Source organism: Eucyclogobius newberryi, unplaced genomic scaffold, assembly GCF_026437365.1.
Source record: "Eucyclogobius newberryi isolate DKJ021-1_F unplaced genomic scaffold, fEucNew1.0.hap1 SCAF_3, whole genome shotgun sequence".
Lineage (NCBI taxonomy): Eukaryota > Metazoa > Chordata > Actinopteri > Gobiiformes > Gobiidae > Eucyclogobius > Eucyclogobius newberryi.
Window position 1 is genome coordinate 39,059,041 of NW_027315945.1, and position 22,287 is coordinate 39,081,327.

At 47.6% G+C, this 22,287-nt stretch overlaps 1 protein-coding gene across 1 annotated transcript in view; it reads left to right on the forward strand.

The window, feature by feature from the left end:
• LOC140374643 (uncharacterized) overlaps positions 1-12,491 on the forward strand; it is a 28,399-nt gene extending 15,908 nt beyond the window's left edge. The window contains exons 6-11 of the mRNA XM_072461597.1: positions 2,391-2,507; positions 4,085-4,234; positions 7,686-7,853; positions 8,166-8,354; positions 9,076-9,267; positions 11,074-12,491. Of these exons, the coding sequence (XP_072317698.1) occupies positions 2,391-2,507; positions 4,085-4,234; positions 7,686-7,853; positions 8,166-8,354; positions 9,076-9,267; positions 11,074-11,178 (921 nt within the window). The 3' untranslated portion in view covers positions 11,179-12,491. The remainder of the gene's footprint in view (positions 1-2,390; positions 2,508-4,084; positions 4,235-7,685; positions 7,854-8,165; positions 8,355-9,075; positions 9,268-11,073) is intronic.
• Positions 12,492-22,287: the final 9,796 nt, after the last annotated feature.

Consider the following 22,287-nt stretch of genomic DNA (forward strand, 5'->3'; position numbering starts at 1 on the left):
GCCTGAAAACCATCTCGGGCTTCAAAATCCCCCCTGCCCAGACAGAGGGGGATCTACAGTGGGTGAATGATTTAAATGCTCACTTCTTGAGGTTTGATCGGTCACCTGCCCCTCCCCCTGCACAGCTGCATGCTCCCTCTTCCACAGCTGGACAATGTCCTGCATCTGTTCCTCTTCGCTTATCTGCCCCGGACCATCAGCTCCCCACTTCGCCTGGACTCACCCATCCCCCCAGCACACGGTCCCCCTGCCAACCACTGACTGTCACAGCAGCACAGGTGAGGAGTGAGCTGAAGAGGATTAAAGTGAGGAAGGCAGCAGGACCTGATGGCATCAGCCCCAGGCTCCTTAAGTCCTGCAGATGAACTGTGTGGAGTTGTGGAGCATGTCTTCAACATGAGCCTGAAGCTGAGGGTGGTACCACAGGTCTGGAAGACCTCCTGTCTGGTACCTGTGCCTAAGACACCGCGCCCCAAAGACCTCAACAGCTTCAGGCCAGTGGCTCTCACGTCCGACCTGATGAAGACACTGGAGCGGCTAGTCCTGGACCACCTCCGCTCCACCGTGAGCTCAGCCATGGACCCGCTGCAGTTTGCATATCGGTCTGGCATCGGAGTGGAGGACGCCGTCATCTCCCTGCTGCACCGCTCTCTCTCTCACCTGGAAAAGCCTGGCAGCTCTGTGAGGATCCTGTTCTTCGATCTCTCCAGCACCTTCAACACCATCCAGCCGCTGCTCCTGAGGGACAAGCTGGAGACGGCTGGTGTGGAGTATGACCTGGCAGAGTGGATCCTGGACTACCTCACAGACCGACCCCAGTTTGTGAGAGCCCGGAACTGTGTGTCTGACACTCGGACCTGCAGTGTGGGGGCGCCCCAGGGCACTGTCCTCGCGCCCTTTCTCTTCACCCTTTACACTGCAGACTTCAGACACAACACGGACAGCTGTGTCCTGCAGAAGTTCTCTGACGACTCTGCCATCATCGGACTCATCACGGACGACGATGACGCGGAGTACAGAGGACTGGCGCAGGACTTTGTGGACTGGTGTCAGCGGAACCACCTCCTCATCAACGCGGGGAAGACCAAGGAGATGGTGGTGGATTTCCGCAGACGCCACCCCACTGCCCCCTCACCAGTTGAACATCCAGGGACGGGACATTGAGAGAGTGGACTCATACAAGTACCTGGGTGTTCATCTGAACCACAAACTGGACTGGACTCATAACACAGACGCACTGTACAGGAGGAACCAGAGTCGGCTCTACCTCCTGAGGAGACTCAGGTCTTTTGGAGTGACAGGGCCACTCCTGAAGACCTTCTACGACTCTGTGGTGGCATCAGCTCCTGTAGGTGTGGCCTGCTGGAGCAGCAGCATCACAGAGAGGGAGAGGAGGAAGCTGGACAGAGTCATCAAGAAGTCCAGCTCCGTCCTGGGCTGTGCTCTGGACTCGGTGCAGGAGGTGGGGGACAGAAGGGTCCTGGCTAAACTCACATCTGTGCTGGACCATGAGTGTCGCCCCCTGCAGGGCACTCTGTCCCCTGCAGGACACTCTGTCCGCTCTGGAGAGCAGCTTCAGTGAGAGACTGATCCACCCTCGATGTGCGAAGGAAAGGTTCCGTAGGTCTTTCCTTCCTGCTGCTGTCAGACTTTATAACAAAAACTGTTAGTACTGAACACTCGCAATACTGACCTAACCTAATACTGATGTGCAATTCTGTCGTATGTGCAATTGCTGTTGGAATTCATGTGCAATTCATGTGCAATTCATGTGAAATTCATGTGCAGTCTATGTGCTGTCGTGACACATATTCATGTGCAATTACTGTCGTGATCACATGCAATGCTATTTATGTATTTATGTATTTATTTATTTGTCTATGGGAGTTTTTATTTATTTATAGGAGATCTTCTACTGAAAGTGTTTTTCAGACTTCCTATAAGTGATCTGTTCTTCTGGATCTACCTCTGTATCTACCTGCGTTGCACCAATGAAATTTCCCCATGTGGGACAATAAAGGAATATCTTATCTTATCTTATCTTATCTTATACCCTAGTTACACATTAACCAGCTGCCCCTATGTGGACAGGTCACTGGTCCAGGTCACATACAGGACAGCTGGCCAACACTTTGAATACATTTCAGCACTTTACATTGTTGACATAGACGGTTGGTAGTGAAGCTAACAAGTTAATTAGTCCTGACTTGTAAGATTTTTCCATTTGTTTTCGTCCTTCATGAGAAACTGCTCCGTCTGCAAACAGCTCACACACTTAGAATCACTTCTTAGACTTTTAAGCAAACTAAATGTTAAGCATAATATACATGATACATTAGTAAGATAAAATATATCAATCCAACACTCACACAGTTTTCCTCTGGTTTCAGGAGAGCATGGCTGTGATCCGGAGGCTGTGCCTGGAGGAGGGGAGGGGCCCCGAGCTCTCGGACAAACTGACTGAGAAACTGAGCGAGAGCCTGAAGGAAACGGCATCCCAGAACAGGGTGAGGCCCAAGACTCGGGCTGTGGTTTCCATGGAGACCGTCTGTGTCGTGCTACTGTCCGGAGCGTTTAACCACTAAAGTCGTATTCAGAGTGATTCATGCATATTTAAGTCATCACTGATATTTAAGTCATCACTGATATTTAAGTCATCACTGATGTTTAAGTCATCACTGATATTTAAGTCATCACTGATGTTTAAGTCATCACTGATGTTTAAGTCATTACTGATGTTTAAGTCATCACTGATGTTTAAGTCATCACTGATATTTAAGTCATCACTGATGTTTAAGTCATCACTGATGTTTAAGTCATCACTGATATTTAAGTCATCACTGATGTTTAAGTCATCGCTGATATTTAAGTCATCACTGATATTTAAGACATCACTGATGTTTAAGTCATCACTGATATTTAAGTCATCACTGATATGTAAGACATCACTGATGTTTAAGTCATCACTGATATTTAAGTCATCACTGATGTTTAAGTCATCGCTGATATTTAAGTCAGCACTGATATTTAAGACATCACTGATGTTTAAGTCATTACTGATGTTTAAGTCATCACTGATGTTTAAGTCATCGCTGATATTTAAGTCAGCACTGATATTTAAGACATCACTGATGTTTAAGTCATCACTGATGTTTAAGTCATCACTGATATTTAAGTCATCACTGATGTTTAAGTCATCACTGATATTTAAGTCATCACTGATGTTTAAGTCATTACTGATGTTTAAGTCATCACTGATATTTAAGTCATCACTGATGTTTAAGTCATCACTGATGTTTAAGTCATCACTGATGTTTAAGTCATCACTGATATTTAAGTCATCACTGATGTTTAAGTCATCACTGATGTTTAAGTCATCACTGATGTTTAAGTCATCGCTGATATTTAAGTCATCACTGATATTTAAGACATCACTGATGTTTAAGTCATCACTGATATTTAAGTCATCACTGATGTTTAAGTCATCACTGATGTTTAAGTCATCACTGATGTTTAAGTCATTACTGATGTTTAAGTCATCACTGATATTTAAGTCATCACTGATATTTAAGTCATCACTGATGTTTAAGTCATCACTGATTAAGTCATCACTGTTTAAGTCATCGCTGATATTTAAGTCATCACTGATTAAGTCATCACTGATGTTTAAGTCATCACTGATGTTTAAGTCATCCTTGATATTTAAGTCATCACTGATATTTACTGACTTGATTCAAAGAGAAGTCCTGCTGTTCAAAATACACACTTTTATGAAGCGGTGGGAGAAGAAAATCTCATTTGGAAGTGAATTATCAATATTTTATACATTGAGGTATAAGAACAAAAAGTGTGTGGTTCAGCTGTTCTAGTTCATTCTTTTTGGACATAATAGACTTAATTTAGAAATAAAGTGTGTTGCTCTTGTTGAGTTTAGATTTGGAGAAATTGAGTTTTATTGTAGAATTTTGTTTGCTGTAGATGTTGAGCTGCAGGTCGTCCCTGTCCTGACCCTGTCCTGACCCTGTCCTGACCCTGTCCTGACCCTGTCCTGACCCTGTCCTGACCCTGTGGTGTTGTGTCTCAGGCTGCTCTGGACAAACTGGAGCGTGAGATGTTTGAGGAGAAGCGGCGACTGGAGCAGGAGCTGGAGACGCTGAGGAAAGTCTCCACTGACCGAGAGAGAGACCTGGACACTCTGCAAACTGTTCTGCAGGCCAACCGGGACCTCATTCAGGTACTGCAACCAGGACCTCATTCAGGTACTGCAACCAGGACCTCATTCAGGGACTGCAACCAGGACCTCATTCAGGGACTGCAACCAGGACCTCATTCAGGTACTGCAACCAGGACCTCATTCAGGTACTGCAACCAGGACCTCATACTGGTACTGCAACCAGGACCTCATACTGGTACTGCAACCAGGACCTCATTCAGGGACTGCAACCAGGACCTCATTCAGGTACTGCAACCAGGACCTCATACTGGTACTGCAACCAGGACCTCATTCAGGTACTGCAAACAGGACCTCATTCAGGTACTGCAACCAGGACCTCATTCAGGTACTGCAACCAGGACCTCATTCAGGTACTGCAACCAGGACCTCATACTGGTACTGCAACCAGGACCTCATACTGGTACTGCAACCAGGACCTCATTCAGGTACTGCAACCAGGACCTCATTCAGGGACTGCAACCAGGACCTCATTCAGGGACTGCAACCAGGACCTCATACAGGGACTAATACCATAACCAGGACCTCATACAGGGACTACTACTGCAACCAGGACCTCATGCAGGGACTACTACCATAACCAGGACCTCATACAGGGACTACTACCATAACCAGGACCTCATACAGGTCTGCAACCAGGACCTCATTCAGGTACTGCAACCAGGACCTCATTCAGGTACTGCAACCAGGACCTCATACTGCAACCAGGACCTCATTCAGGTACTGCTACAGCAACCAGGACCTCATACAGGGACTACTACTGCAACCAGGACCTCATACAGGGACTACTACTGCAACCATGACCTCATATAGGGACTACTACGTAAAAAGGACCTCATACAGGGACTACTACCATAACCAGGACCTCATACAGGGAGTACTACCATAACCAGGTCCTCATACAGGGACTACTACCATAACCAGGACCTCATACAGGTACTGCTACAGCAACCAGGACCTCATACAGGGACTAATACTGCAACCAGGACCTCATACTGGGACTACTACCATAACCAGGACCTCATATAGGGACTAATACTGCAACCATGACCTCATATAGGGACTACTACGTAAAAAGGACCTCATACAGGGACTACTACCATAACCAGGACCTCATACAGGGAGTACTACCATAACCAGGACCTCATACAGGGACTACTACCATAACCAGGACCTCATACAGGTACTGCAACCAGGATCTCATACAGGTACTGCAACCAGGACCTCATACTGCAACCAGGACCTCATACAGGGACTACTACTGCAACCAGGACCTCATACAGGGACTACTACTGCAACCATGACCTCATATAGGGACTACTACGTAAAAAGGACCTCATACAGGGACTACTACCATAACCAGGACCTCATACAGGGACTACTACCATAACCAGGACCTCATACAGGTACTGCTACAGCAACCAGGACCTCATACAGGGACTAATACTGCAACCATGACCTCATATAGGGACTACTACGTAAAAAGGACCTCATACAGGGACTACTACCATAACCAGGACCTCATACAGGGAGTACTACCATAACCAGGACCTCATACAGGTACTGCTACAGCAACCAGGACCTCATACAGGGACTAATACTGCAACCAGGACCTCATACAGGGACTACTACCATAACCAGGACCTCATACAGGGACTACTACCATAACCAGGACCTCATACAGGTACTGCTACAGCAACCAGGACCTCATACAGGGACTAATACTGCAACCATGACCTCATATAGGGACTACTACGTAAAAAGGACCTCATACAGGGACTACTACCATAACCAGGACCTCATACAGGGAGTACTACCATAACCAGGACCTCATACAGGGACTACTACCATAACCAGGACCTCATACAGGGAGTACTACCATAACCAGGACCTCATACAGGGACTACTACCATAACCAGGACCTCATACAGGGACTACTACCATAACCAGGACCTCATACTGGTACTGCAACCAGGACCTCATTCAGGGACTGCAACCAGGACCTCATTCAGGGACTGCAACCAGGACCTCATTCAGGTACTGCAACCAGGACCTCATACTGGTACTGCAACCAGGACCTCATTCAGGTACTGCAACCAGGACCTCATTCAGGTACTGCAACCAGGACCTCATACTGGTACTGCAACCAGGACCTCATTCAGGTACTGCAACCAGGACCTCATACTGGTACTGCAACCAGGACCTCATTCAGGTACTGCAACCAGGACCTCATTCAGGGACTGCAACCAGGACCTCATTTAGGGACTAATACCATAACCAGGACCTCATACAGGGACTACTACTGCAACCAGGACCTCATGCAGGGACTACTACCATAACCAGGACCTCATACAGGGACTACTACCATAACCAGGACCTCATACAGGTACTGCAACCAGGACCTCATTCAGGTACTGCAACCAGGATCTCATACAGGTACTGCAACCAGGACCTCATACTGCAACCAGGACCTCATTCAGGTACTGCTACAGCAACCAGGACCTCATACAGGGACTAATACTGCAACCATGACCTCATATAGGGACTACTACGTAAAAAGGACCTCATACAGGGACTACTACCATAACCAGGACCTCATACAGGGAGTACTACCATAACCAGGTCCTCATACAGGGACTACTACCATAACCAGGACCTCATACAGGTACTGCTACAGCAACCAGGACCTCATACAGGGACTAATACTGCAACCAGGACCTCATACTGGGACTACTACCATAACCAGGACCTCATATAGGGACTAATACTGCAACCATGACCTCATATAGGGACTACTACGTAAAAAGGACCTCATACAGGGACTACTACCATAACCAGGACCTCATACAGGGACTACTACCATAATCAGGACCTCATACAGGGAGTACTACCATAACCAGGACCTCATACAGGGACTACTACCATAACCAGGACCTCATACAGGTACTGCTACAGCAACCAGGACCTCATACAGGGACTAATACTGCAACCAGGACCTCATACAGGGACTACTACCATAACCAGGACCTCATACAGGTACTGCTACAGCAACCAGGACCTCATACTGGGACTACTACCATAACCAGGACCTCATATAGGGACTAATACTGCAACCATGACCTCATATAGGGACTACTACGTAAAAAGGACCTCATACAGGGACTACTACCATAACCAGGACCTCATACAGGGACTACTACCATAACCAGGACCTCATACAGGGAGTACTACCATAACCAGGACCTCATACAGGTACTGCTACCATAACCAGGACCTCATACAGGGACTACTACCATAACCAGGACCTCATACAGGGAGTACTACCATAACCAGGACCTCATACAGGTACTGCTACCATAACCAGGACCTCATACAGGGAGTACTACCATAACCAGGACCTCATAAAGGGACTACTACCATAACCAGGACCTCATACAGGTACTGCTTCTTCCAGGACCTGCGAGTGTCTCTGGAGCAGAAGAATCAGCAGCTGAAGCTTCTGTTCTCTGAGCGGGACGTTTACGCTCAGAGAGAGACGGCCCTGAACGCAGCGCTGAGCGACAAGGACTCACTGCTGCTGTGTCTGCAACAGGAGCTGGACGCCTGTCACAGAGATGTGCAGGTAACGTGCTCCAGCTGACCCTCTGACCCCAGCTGACCTTCTGACCCCAGCTGACCCTCTGACCCCAGCTGACCCCAGCTGACCTTCTGACCCCAGCTGACCTTCTGACCCCAACTGACTGCCTCTTTTTCTGCTCCTCTGAACTTCTCCTGTAGATGTAGTACTAACAGTAGTACTAACAGTAGTACTAACGGTAGTACTAACGGTAGTACTAACGGTAGTAGTAACGGTAGTAGTAGTGACAGTAGTAGTAGTGACAGTAGTAGTAGTAGTAGTAGTAGTAGTAAGTGCAGTACCTGTCTTCGCCTGCAGGCCCTGTCGGACTCCATTCTGGCTGGCGACTCGTCCGGAGACAAAACTGGATCTCTCGTTTCTCGTCTAAAAGAAAAAGAGTCAGAACTGGCGGCCGTGATAAAGGAGCGAGAGCAGAACAGCGCCACCATGTGTCAGGAAGTGACCAAACTCACCACCGCTCTGCAGCAGTACCAGAACCTGGTGCAGGTGAGAGACCAGAACCTGGTGCAGGTGAGAGACCAGAACCTGGTGGAGGGTGAGAGACCAGAACCTGGTGGAGGGTGAGAGACCAGAACCTGGTGGAGGGTGAGAGACCAGAACCTGGTGGAGACCAGAACCTGGTGCGGGTGAAAAACAAATTGGTGTTTGAATTTACAATATTTGCACAAAAAGTTTTTATTAGCTGTTAAACATGCTTTTGAGTCACTAAAATAAGTCTATTATGATATTGACATGCTCAGTCTGCCCTCTGCTGGCAGCAGGTGGAATGAACCATGGAAAACACAAGCGTCAAACTGCAGCAGAAGTGACTTATCCAGGTTCACTTTAATGTAGCTTTTTAAAATAAACTGGTTCAAACACAAAATGCAACGAGGACGTCTTCTTCTCAGGACGTCTTCTTCTCAGGACGTCTTCTTCTCAGGACATCTTCTTCTCAGGACGTCTTCTTCTCAGGACGTCTTCTTCTCAGGACGTCTTCTTCTCAGGACGTCTTCTTCTCAGGACGTCTTCTTCTCAGGACATCTTCTTCTCAGGACGTCTTCTTCTCAGGACGTCTTCTTCTCAGGACGTCTTCTTCTCAGGACGTCTTCTTCTCAGGACGTCTTCTTCTCAGGACGTCTTCTTCTCAGGACGTCTTCTTCTCAGGGACCCTGCTGGACAAACGAGGAACTGCACCTTTCATGCTCGTTGCTCTTCTGTTTCTCAGGCGCAGCAGGAGAGCCACGGTCAGGTGGTGTCCTCTCTGACCAATCAGCTCTCAGATGTCCACGCCCAGCTGAGAGCGAGAGAGCGAGAGAGGAGGGAGCGGGCGAGAGACGGGGAGAGAGAGAGGGACGAGGGCGAGCGACAGAAGAGCAAACTGAGACTGAGAGTGGACCAGAGAGACCGGCTCATAGAGGTGAGAGTGGACCAGAGAGACCGGCTCACAGAGGTGAGAGTGGGCCAGAGAGACCGGCTCATAGAGGTGAGAGTGGACCAGAGAGACCGGCTCATAGAGGTGAGAGTGGACCAGGTGAGAGTGGACCAGAGAGACCGGCTCACAGAGGTGAGAGTGGACCAGAGAGACCGGCTCATAGAGGTGAGAGTGGACCAGAGAGACCGGCTCACAGAGGTGAGAGTGGACCAGAGAGACCGGCTCACAGAGGTGAGAGTGGACCAGAGAGACCGGCTCATAGAGGTGAGAGTGGACCAGGTGAGAGTGGACCAGAGAGACCGGCTCACAGAGGTGAGAGTGGACCAGAGAGACCGGCTCATAGAGGTGAGAGTGGACCAGAGAGACCGGCTCACAGAGGTGAGAGTGGACCAGAGAGACCGGCTCACAGAGGTGAGAGTGGACCAGAGAGACCGGCTCATAGAGGTGAGAGTGGACCAGGTGAGAGTGGACCAGAGAGACTGGCTCACAGAGGTGAGAGTGGACCAGAGAGACCGGCTCATAGAGGTGAGAGTGGACCAGAGAGACCGGCTCACAGAGGTGAGAGTGGACCAAAGAGACCGGCTCATAGAGGTGAGAGTGGACCAGAGAGACCGGCTCACAGAGGTGAGAGTGGACCAGAGAGACCGGCTCACAGAGGTGAGAGTGGACCAGAGAGACCGGCTCATAGAGGTGAGAGTGGACCAGAGAGACCGGCTCATAGAGGTGAGAGTGGACCAGAGAGACCGGCTCATAGAGGTGAGAGTGGACCAGAGAGACCGGCTCATAGAGGTGAGAGTGGACCAGAGAGACCGGCTCACAGAGGTGAGAGTGGACCAAAGAGACCGGCTCATAGAGGTGAGAGTGGACCAGAGAGACCGGCTCACAGAGGTGAGAGTGGACCAGAGAGACCGGCTCACAGAGGTGAGAGTGGACCAGAGAGACCGGCTCATAGAGGTGAGAGTGGACCAGAGAGACCGGCTCATAGAGGTGAGAGTGGACCAGAGAGACCGGCTCATAGAGGTGAGAGTGGACCAGAGAGACCGGCTCATAGAGGTGAGAGTGGACCAGAGAGACCGGCTCATAGAGGTGAGAGTGGACCAGAGAGACCGGCTCATAGAGGTGAGAGTGGGCCAGAGAGACCGGCTCATAGAGGTGAGAGTGGGCCAGAGAGACCGGCTCATAGAGGTGAGAGTGGGCCAGAGAGACCGGCTCATAGAGGTGAGAGTGGGCCAGAGAGACCGGCTCATAGAGGTGAGAGTGGGCCAGAGAGACCGGCTCATAGAGGTGAGAGTGGGCCAGAGAGACCGGCTCACAGAGGTGAGAGTGGGCCAGAGAGACCGGCTCATAGAGGTGAGAGTGGACCAGAGAGACCGGCTCATAGAGGTGAGAGTGGGCCAGAGAGACCGGCTCATAGAGGTGAGAGTGGGCCAGAGAGACCGGCTCATAGAGGTGAGAGTGGGCCAGAGAGACCGGCTCACAGAGGTGAGAGTGGACCAGAGAGACCGGCTCATAGAGGTGAGAGTGGGCCAGAGAGACCGGCTCACAGAGGTGAGAGTGGGCCAGAGAGACCGGCTCACAGAGGTGAGAGTGGGCCAGAGAGACCGGCTCACAGAGGTGAGAGTGGGCCAGAGAGACCGACTCATAGAGGTGAGAGTGGACCGGCTCACAGAGGTGAAAGTGGACCGGCTCAGAGGTGAAAGTGGACCGACTCACAGAGGTGAAAGTGGACTGGCTCACAGAGGTGAAAGTGGGCCAGAGAGTCTTGTTATTAAAGCACATTTTGTTTTTCAGCAAATCCTGGAGGACGCAGAGGAACAGGAGCGTCTGTTCAGAGAAATACAACAAAATCTGCAAAACAAGTTTCACCCGACGACCGGCATCAAATACACACTTTAAACATCAAATACACACTTTAAACATCAAATACACACTTTAAACATCAAATACACACTTTAAACATCAAATACACACTTTAAACATCAAATACACACTTTAAACATCAATACACACTTTAAACATCAATACACACTTTAAACATCAAATACATCAAATACACACTTTAAACATCAAATACATCAAATACACACTTCGTTAACACATGTAGTTCATGGAAAACATATAAACTCGACCAAAGACATTTTCAAAGTTCTTTTATTTCACCAAAAGAATGTCGTGGAACAGAATATTTAATTTGGTAAAGTTATGACTATGTTTTGGTAACGATATTTAATTCACTTTTACGTGTGAACAGTTGAGATCTTGAATTGCCAAACACAATAACGAGACGCCTGTAAACGTTGTTGTTGTTGTTTTGCCTTTATGTTTATGAAGTAATGAAACGGTTATTGGACAAACCACATAACCTCTGGTAGATGTGCTTCTGCTTAACCCAATGTGCCACTCAATATTTTGCACATTTCTGATGCTGCTTTTTATGACCAAAAATAAAAAAAATCGAACGTTTTCAGGACTCGGGCCAAATAAAAACTTCTACCAAATATGTTCATAAATATATAAAATCACAGGTCCATTTTACTGCCTTTAATGAAGTTTTATTCTTTTGTTTGAAGTTGTAATGTTATTTTAAAGTTGTGAGTAAATCTTTTGGTGGAATGAAATGGTTTAACGAAGAGAAATGATTATTTAGAGTAATATATTTCAGGACCAATTTTGGGTTGTAATTTATGACATTTTAATGTATTTTTTCTCCCCTTAATTTTCTAGAAGCGTAAAACGGCGTCAATTTAACATTTTTAATATAAATAAGCCGTTATTTCAATACATTTGTGTCTCATGCTGCGTTTCTGTTTGTAACGACTCAAATGGAATGTTTTGTGTCTGTGCAAAGTTACTGTCTGGTACTTAGTTTTATTTTCTGTGTTTTGTCACTTCCTGTGTGTTCTGTCACTTCCTGTTTTGTCTCTTCCTGTTTTGTCACTTCTTGTGTTTTGTTTATTGTGGCTCGTCTCTTCCTGTATCTCGTCTCTTCCTGTGTCTCGTCTCTTCCTGTGTCTCGTCTCTTCCTGTGTCTCGTCTCTTCCTGTGTCTCGTCTCTTCCTGTGTCTCGTCACTTCCTGTGTCTCGTCACTTCCTGTGTCTCGTCACTTCCTGTGTCTCGTCACTTCCTGTGTCTCGTCACTTCCTGCTGCAGAACGGATTATTTTTGTTTACGATCTTGTTTTAGAATTCTTATATTTTCCAGATGCATTTTCCCCCAATTGGTTTAAAGTTTTATTTGCTTTACCTCATGAGGAATAAAAACTGATTAAAATGAAACGTTTTGAACTCTTTATTTAAAGTTTGTTTCGGGAAGTTGCAGTAAAATGTCCGAGGTTTTTCCCATTGATGATTTGAACTGATGCATTTTTGGAATATTGAGCGTTTCTCTGTCTCCTGGACCAAGACCTGCAGGAGCCGTAGTGTGAGTGCAGGGTCCGGCCCCTCTGAGATAAAGTACACGTGATGTCATACTTTATGACGTCACATGGGCTTTATGACGTCACATGGTTTAACGTCACATGGGCTTTATGATGTCACATGGCTTTATGACGTCACATGGCTTTATGACGTCACATGGCTTTATGACGTCACATGGGTTTAAGACGTCACATGGGCTTTATGACGTCTCATGGCTTGACTTCACATGGCTTTAAGACGTCACATGGCTTTAAGACGTCACATGGCTTTAAGACGTCACATGGCTTTAAGACGTCACATGGCTTTATGACGTCACATGGCTTTATGACGTCACATGGCTTTATGACGTCACATGGTTTTATGACATCACATGGGTTTAAGACGTCACATGGGCTTTATGACGTCACATGGGTTTAAGACGTCACATGGGCTTTATGACGTCACATGGGTTTAAGACGTCACATGCGCTTTATGGCGTCACATGGCTTTATGACGTCACATGGGTTTAAGACGTCACATGCGCTTTATGGCGTCACATGGCTTTATGACGTCACATGGGTTTAAGACGTCACATGGGCTTTATGACGTCACATGGGTTTAAGACGTCACATGCGCTTTATGGCGTCACATGGCTTTATGACGTCACATGGCTTTATGACGTCACATGGCTTTATGACGTCACATGGCCATGTGACGTCACATGCGCTTTATGACGTCACATGCGCTTTATGACGTCACATGCGCTTTATGACGTCACATAGCTTTATGACGTCACATGGCTTTAGACGTCACATGGCTTTATGACATCACATGGGTTTAAGACGTCACATGGCTTTATGACGTCACATGGCTTTATGACGTCACATGGCTTTATGACGTCACATGGGTTTAAGACGTCACATGGGCTTTATGACGTCACATGGGTTTAAGACGTCACATGCGCTTTATGGTGTCACATGGCTTTAAGACGTCACATGCGCTTTATGACGTCACATGCGCTTTATGACGTCACATGGCTTTATGACGTCACATGGCTTTATGACATCACATGGGCTTTATGACGTCACATGCGCTTTATGACGTCACATGCGCTTTATGGCGTCACATGGCTTTATGACGTCACATGGCTTTATGACGTCACATGGCTTTATGACGTCACATGGCCATGTGACGTCACATGCGCTTTATGACGTCACATGCGCTTTATGACGTCACATAGCTTTATGACGTCACATGGCTTTAGACGTCACATGGCTTTATGACATCACATGGGTTTAAGACGTCACATGGCTTTATGACGTCACATGGCTTTATGACGTCACATGGCTTTATGACGTCACATGGGTTTAAGACGTCACATGGGCTTTATGACGTCACATGGGTTTAAGACGTCACATGCGCTTTATGGTGTCACATGGCTTTAAGACGTCACATGCGCTTTATGACGTCACATGGCTTTATGACATCACATGGGCTTTATGACGTCACATGCGCTTTATGACGTCACATGCGCTTTATGACGTCACATGGCTTTATGACGTCACATGGCTTTATGACGTCACATGGCTTTATGACGTCACATGGCTTTATAACGTCACATGGCTTTAAGACGTCGCATGGCTTTATAATAATAATAATAATAATAACTTTTATTTATATAGCGCTTTTCAGTGACCCAAAGACGCTGGGGTCACATGGTTTAACGTCTCATGGGCTTTATGACGTCACATGGCTTTATGACGTCACATGGCTTTATGACGTCACATAGCTTTATGACATCACATGGCTTTAGACGTCACATGGCTTTATGACATCACATGGGTTTAAGACGTCACATGCGCTTTATGGCGTCACATGGCTTTATGACGTCACATGGCTTTATGACGTCACATGGCTTTAAGACGTCACATGCGCTTTATGACGTCACATGCGCTTTATGACGTCACATGGCTTTATGACGTCACATGGCTTTAAGACGTCACATGCGCTTTATGACGTCACATGCGCTTTATGACGTCACATGGCTTTATGATGTCACATGGGCTTTGACTTCACATGCGCTTTATGACGTCACATGCGCTTTATGACGTCACATGCGCTTTATGACGTCACATGGCTTTATGACGTCACATAGCTTTATGACGTCACATGGGCTTTACGACGTCACATGGTTTAACGTCTCATGGGCTTTATGACGTCACATGGCTTTATGACGTCACATGGCTTTATGACTTCACATGGCTTTATGACGTCACATGACTTTAAGACGTCACATGCGCTTTATGACGTCACATGCGCTTTTTGACGTCACATGGCTTTATGACGTCACAGGGCTTTATGACGTCACATGGGCTTTATGACGTCACATGCGCTTTATGACGTCACATGCGCTTTATGACGTCACATGGCTTTATGACGTCACATGGCTTCATGACGTCACATGGCTTTAAGACGTCACATGCGCTTTATGACGTCACATGCACTTTATGACGTCACATGGCTTTATGACGTCACATGGCTTTATGACGTCACATGGGTGACATGATGGTGACATGATGGTGACATGATGGTGACATGATGGTGGACATGATGGTGGACATGGTGGTGGACATGGTGGTGACATGATGGTGACATGGTGGTGACATGATGGTGACATGATGGTGACATGGTGGTGACATGATGGTGACATGATCGTGGGCATGATGGTGGACATGGTGGTGACATGGTGGTGACATGATGGTGACTTGGTGGTGACATCATGGTGACGTGGTGGTGACATGATGGTGACATAATGGTTGACATGATGGTGACATGATGGTGACATGATCGTGGGCATGATGGTGGACATGGTGGTGACATGGTGGTGACATGATGGTGACTTGGTGGTGACATGATGGTGACGTGGTGGTGACATGATGGTGACATAATGGTTGACATGATAGTGACATGATGGTGGACATGATGGTGACATGGTGGTGACATGATGGTGACATGATGGTGACATGATGGTGGACATGATGGTGACATGATGGTGACATGATGGTGACATGATGGTGACATGATGGTGACATGGTGGTGACATGATGGTGATATGATGGTGACATGATGGTGACATGATGGTGACATGATGGTGACATGGTGGTGGACATGATGGTGACATGATGGTGACATGGTGGTGACATGATGGTGACATGATGGTGACATGATGGTGACACAATGGTGACATGATGGTGGACATGATGGTGACATGATGGTGACATGATGGTGACATGATGGTGACATGATGGTGACATGGTGGTGACATGATGGTGATATGATGGTGACATGATGGTGACATGATGGTGACATGATGGTGACATGGTGGTGGACATGATGGTGACATGATGGTGACATGGTGGTGACATGATGGTGACATGATGGTGACATGATGGTGACATGATGGTGGACATGATGGTGACATGGTGGTGACATGATGGTGACATGATGGTGACATGATGGTGACATGGTGGTGACATGATGGTGACATGATGGTGGGCATGATGGTGACATGATGGTGACATGATGGTGGGCATGATGGTGGACATGATAGGGACATGATGGTGACATGGTGGTGACATGGTGGTGACATGATGGTGCCATGATGGTGACATGATGGTGACATGGTGGTGACATGATGGTGACATGGTGGTGACATGATGGTGCCATGATGGTGACATGATGGTGACATGGTGGTGACATGATGGTGACATGATGGTGGACATGATAGTGACATGATGGTGACATGGTGGTGACATGATGGTGACATGATGGTGACATGGTGGTGACATGACGGTGACATGATGGTGACGTGATGGTGACATGGTGGTGACATGGTGGTGACATGATGGTGATATGATGGTGACATGATTGTGGACATGATGGTGACATGGTGGTGACATGATGGTGACATGATGGTGACATGATGGTGACATGGTGGTGACATGACGGTGACATGATGGTGACATGATGGTGACATGATGGTGACATGGTGGTGACATGGTGGTGACATGATGGTGGACATGATGGTGACATGATGGTGGGCATGATGGTGACATGATGGTGACATGGTTGTGACATGATGGTGACATGATGGTGACATGATGGTGACATGGTGGTGGACATGATGGTGACATGGTGGTGACATGATGGTGACATGGTGGTGACATGATGGTGACGTGATGGTGACATGATGGTGACATGGTGGTGGACATGATGGTGACATGATGGTGACATGGTGGTGACATGATGGTGACATGATGGTGACATGATAGTGGACATGATGGTGACATGGTGGTGACATGATGGTGACATGATGGTGACATGGTGGTGACATGATGGTGACATGATGGTGGGCATGATGGTGACATTATGGGGACATGATGGTGGGCATGATGGTGGACATGATAGTGACATGATGGTGACATGGTGGTGACATGGTGGTGACATGATGGTGACGTGATGGTGGACATGATGGTGACATGGTGGTGACATGATGGTGCCATGATGGTGACATGATGGTGACATGGTGGTGACATGACGGTGACATGACGGTGACATGACGGTGACATGATGGTGACATGATGGTGACATGATGGTGCCATGATGGTGACATGATGGTGACATGGTGGTGACATGATGGTGACATGATGGTGGACATGATAGTGACATGATGGTGACATGGTGGTGACATGATGGTGACATGATGGTGACATGGTGGTGACATGACGGTGACATGATGGTGACATGATGGTGACATGATGTTGACATGATGGTGACATGATGGTGACATGGTGGTGACATGATGGTGATAAGATGGTGACATGATGGTGGACATGATGGTGACATGGTGGTGACATGATGGTGACATGATGGTGACATGGTGGTGACATGACGGTGACATGATGGTGACATGATGGTGACATGATGGTGACATGATGGTGACATGATGGTGACATGGTGGTGACATGATGGTGGACATGATGGTGACATGATGGTGGGCATGATGGTGACATGATGGTGACATGGTGGTGACATGATGGTGACATGATGGTGACATGATGGTGACATGGTGGTGGACATGATGGTGACATGATGGTGACATGGTGGTGACATGATGGTGACATGGTGGTGACATGATGGTGACGTGATGGTGACATGATGGTGACATGGTGGTGGACATGATGGTGACATGATGGTGACATGGTGGTGACATGATGGTGACATGATGGTGACATGATAGTGGACATGATGGTGACATGGTGGTGACATGGTGGTGACATGATGGTGGACATGATGGTGACATGATGGTGGGCATGATGGTGACATGATGGTGACATGGTGGTGACATGATGGTGACATGATGGTGACATGATGGTGACATGGTGGTGGACATGATGGTGACATGATGGTGACATGGTGGTGACATGATGGTGACATGGTGGTGACATGATGGTGACGTGATGGTGACATGATGGTGACATGGTGGTGGACATGATGGTGACATGATGGTGACATGGTGGTGACATGATGGTGACATGATGGTGACATGATAGTGGACATGATGGTGACATGGTGGTGACATGATGGTGACATGATGGTGACATGATGGTGACATGGTGGTGACATGATGGTGACATGATGGTGGGCATGATGGTGACATTATGGGGACATGATGGTGGGCATGATGGTGGACATGATAGTGACATGATGGTGACATGGTGGTGACATGGTGGTGACATGATGGTGACATGATGGTGGACATGATGGTGACATGGTGGTGACATGATGGTGACATGATGGTGACATGGTGGTGACATGATGATGACAAGATGGTGACATGATGGTGACATGATGGTGACATGATGGTGATATGGTGGTGACATGATGGTGACATGGTGGTGACATGATGGTGACATGATGGTGACATGATGGTGACATGGTGGTGACATGATGGTGACATGATGGTGACATGATGGTGACATGGTGGTGACATGATGGTGACATGGTGGTGACATGATGGTGATATGATGGTGACATGATTGTGGTCATGATGGTGACATGGTGGTGACATGATGGTGACATGATGGTGACATGGTGGTGGACATGATGGTGACATGATGGTGACATGATGGTGAAATGGTGGTGACATGATGGTGACATGATTGTGGTCATGATGGTGACATGGTGGTGACATGATGGTGACATGATGGTGACATGGTGGTGGACATGATGGTGACATGATGGTGACATGGTGGTGACATGATGGTGACATGATGGTGACATGATGGTGGGCATGATGGTGGATGTGATAGTGACATGATGGTGACATGGTGGTGACATGGTAGTGACATGGTGGTGACATGATGGTGACATGATGGTGACATGATGGTGACATGATGGTGACATGGTGGTGACATGATGGTGACATGATGGTGGACATGATAGTGACATGATGGTGGCATGATGGTGGACATGATGTTGACATGGTGGTGACATGATGGTGACATGGTAGTGACATGATGGTGACATGATGGTGACATGATGGTGACATGATGGTGACATGGTGGTGACATGATGGTGACATGGTGGTGACATGATGGTGACATGATGGTGACATGATGGTGACATGATGGTGGGCATGATGGTAGACATGATAGTGACATGATGGTGACATGATGGTGGGCATGATGGTGGACATGATGGTGACATGGTGGTGACATGATGGTGACATGATGGTGACATGGTGGTGACATGATGGTGACATGATGGTGACATGGTGGTGACATGGTGGTGACATGATGGTGACATGATGGTGACATGGTGGTGACATGATGGTGACATGATGGTGGGCATGATGGTGACATTATGGGGACATGATGGTGGGCATGATGGTGGACATGATAGTGACATGATGGTGACATGATGGTGACATGGTGGTGACATGATGGTGACATGATGGTGACATGGTGGTGACATGATGGTGACATGATGGTGACATGGTGGTGACATGATGGTGACATGGTGGTGACATGATGGTGACATGGTGGTGACATGATGGTGACATGGTGGTGACATGATGGTGACACGATGGTGACATGGTGGTGACATGATGGTGACATGGTGGTGACATGATGGTGACATGGTGGTGACATGATGGTGACATGGTGGTGACATGATGGTGACACGATGGTGACATGGTGGTGACATGATGGTGACATGGTGGTGACATGATGGTGACATGATGGTGACATGATGGTGACATGATGGTGACATGGTGGTGAAATGATGGTGACATGATGGTGACATGGTGGTGACATGGTGGTGACATGATGGTGATATGATGGTGACATGATTGTGGACATGATGGTGACATGGTGGTGACATGATGGTGACATGATGTTGACATGGTGGTGGACATGATGGTGACATGATGGTGACATGGTGGTGACATGATGGTGACATGATGGTGACATGATGGTGACATGATGGTGGACATGATGGTGACATGGTGGTGACATGATGGTGACATGATGGTGACATGATGGTGGGCATGATGGTGGATATGATAGTGACATGATGGTGACATGGTGGTGACATGATGGTGACATGATGGTGGACATGATAGTGACATGATGGTGGACATGATGGTGACATGGTGGTGACATGATGGTGACATGATGGTGACATGATGGTGACATGGTGGTGACATGATGGTGACATGATGGTGGACATGATAGTGACATGATGGTGGACATGATGGTGACATGGTGGTGACATGATGGTGACATGGTGGTGACATGATGGTGACATGATGGTGACATGATGGTGACATGATGGTGACATGGTGGTGACATGATGGTGACATGATGGTGGACATGATAGTGACATGATGGTGGACATGATGGTGACATGGTGGTGACATGATGGTGACATGGTGGTGACATGATGGTGACATGATGGTGACATGATGGTGACATGATGGTGACATGGTGGTGACATGATGGTGACATGATGGTGACATGATGGTGACATGATGGTGACATGATGGTGACATGATAGTGACATGATGGTGACATGATGGTGACATGGTGGTGACATGATGGTGATAAGATGGTGACATGATGGTGGACATGATGGTGACATGGTGGTGACATGATGGTGACATGATGGTGACATGATGTTGACATGATGGTGACATGATGGTGACATGGTGGTGACATGATGGTGATAAGATGGTGACATGATGGTGGACATGATGGTGACATGGTGGTGACATGATGGTGACATGATGGTGACATGGTGGTGACATGACGGTGACATGATGGTGACATGATGGTGACATGATGGTGACATGATGGTGACATGATGGTGACATGGTGGTGACATGATGGTGGACATGATGGTGACATGATGGTGGGCATGATGGTGACATGATGGTGACATGGTGGTGACATGATGGTGACATGATGGTGACATGATGGTGACATGGTGGTGGACATGATGGTGACATGATGGTGACATGGTGGTGACATGATGGTGACATGGTGGTGACATGATGGTGACGTGATGGTGACATGATGGTGACATGGTGGTGGACATGATGGTGACATGATGGTGACATGGTGGTGACATGATGGTGACATGATGGTGACATGATAGTGGACATGATGGTGACATGGTGGTGACATGGTGGTGACATGATGGTGGACATGATGGTGACATGATGGTGGGCATGATGGTGACATGATGGTGACATGGTGGTGACATGATGGTGACGTGATGGTGACATGATGGTGACATGGTGGTGGACATGATGGTGACATGATGGTGACATGGTGGTGACATGATGGTGACATGGTGGTGACATGATGGTGACGTGATGGTGACATGATGGTGACATGGTGGTGGACATGATGGTGACATGATGGTGACATGGTGGTGACATGATGGTGACATGATGGTGACATGATAGTGGACATGATGGTGACATGGTGGTGACATGATGGTGACATGATGGTGACATGATGGTGACATGGTGGTGACATGATGGTGACATGATGGTGGGCATGATGGTGACATTATGGGGACATGATGGTGGGCATGATGGTGGACATGATAGTGACATGATGGTGACATGGTGGTGACATGGTGGTGACATGATGGTGACATGATGGTGGACATGATGGTGACATGGTGGTGACATGATGGTGACATGATGGTGACATGGTGGTGACATGATGATGACAAGATGGTGACATGATGGTGACATGATGGTGACATGATGGTGATATGGTGGTGACATGATGGTGACATGGTGGTGACATGATGGTGACATGATGGTGACATGATGGTGACATGGTGGTGACATGATGGTGACATGATGGTGACATGATGGTGACATGGTGGTGACATGATGGTGACATGGTGGTGACATGATGGTGATATGATGGTGACATGATTGTGGTCATGATGGTGACATGGTGGTGACATGATGGTGACATGATGGTGACATGGTGGTGGACATGATGGTGACATGATGGTGACATGATG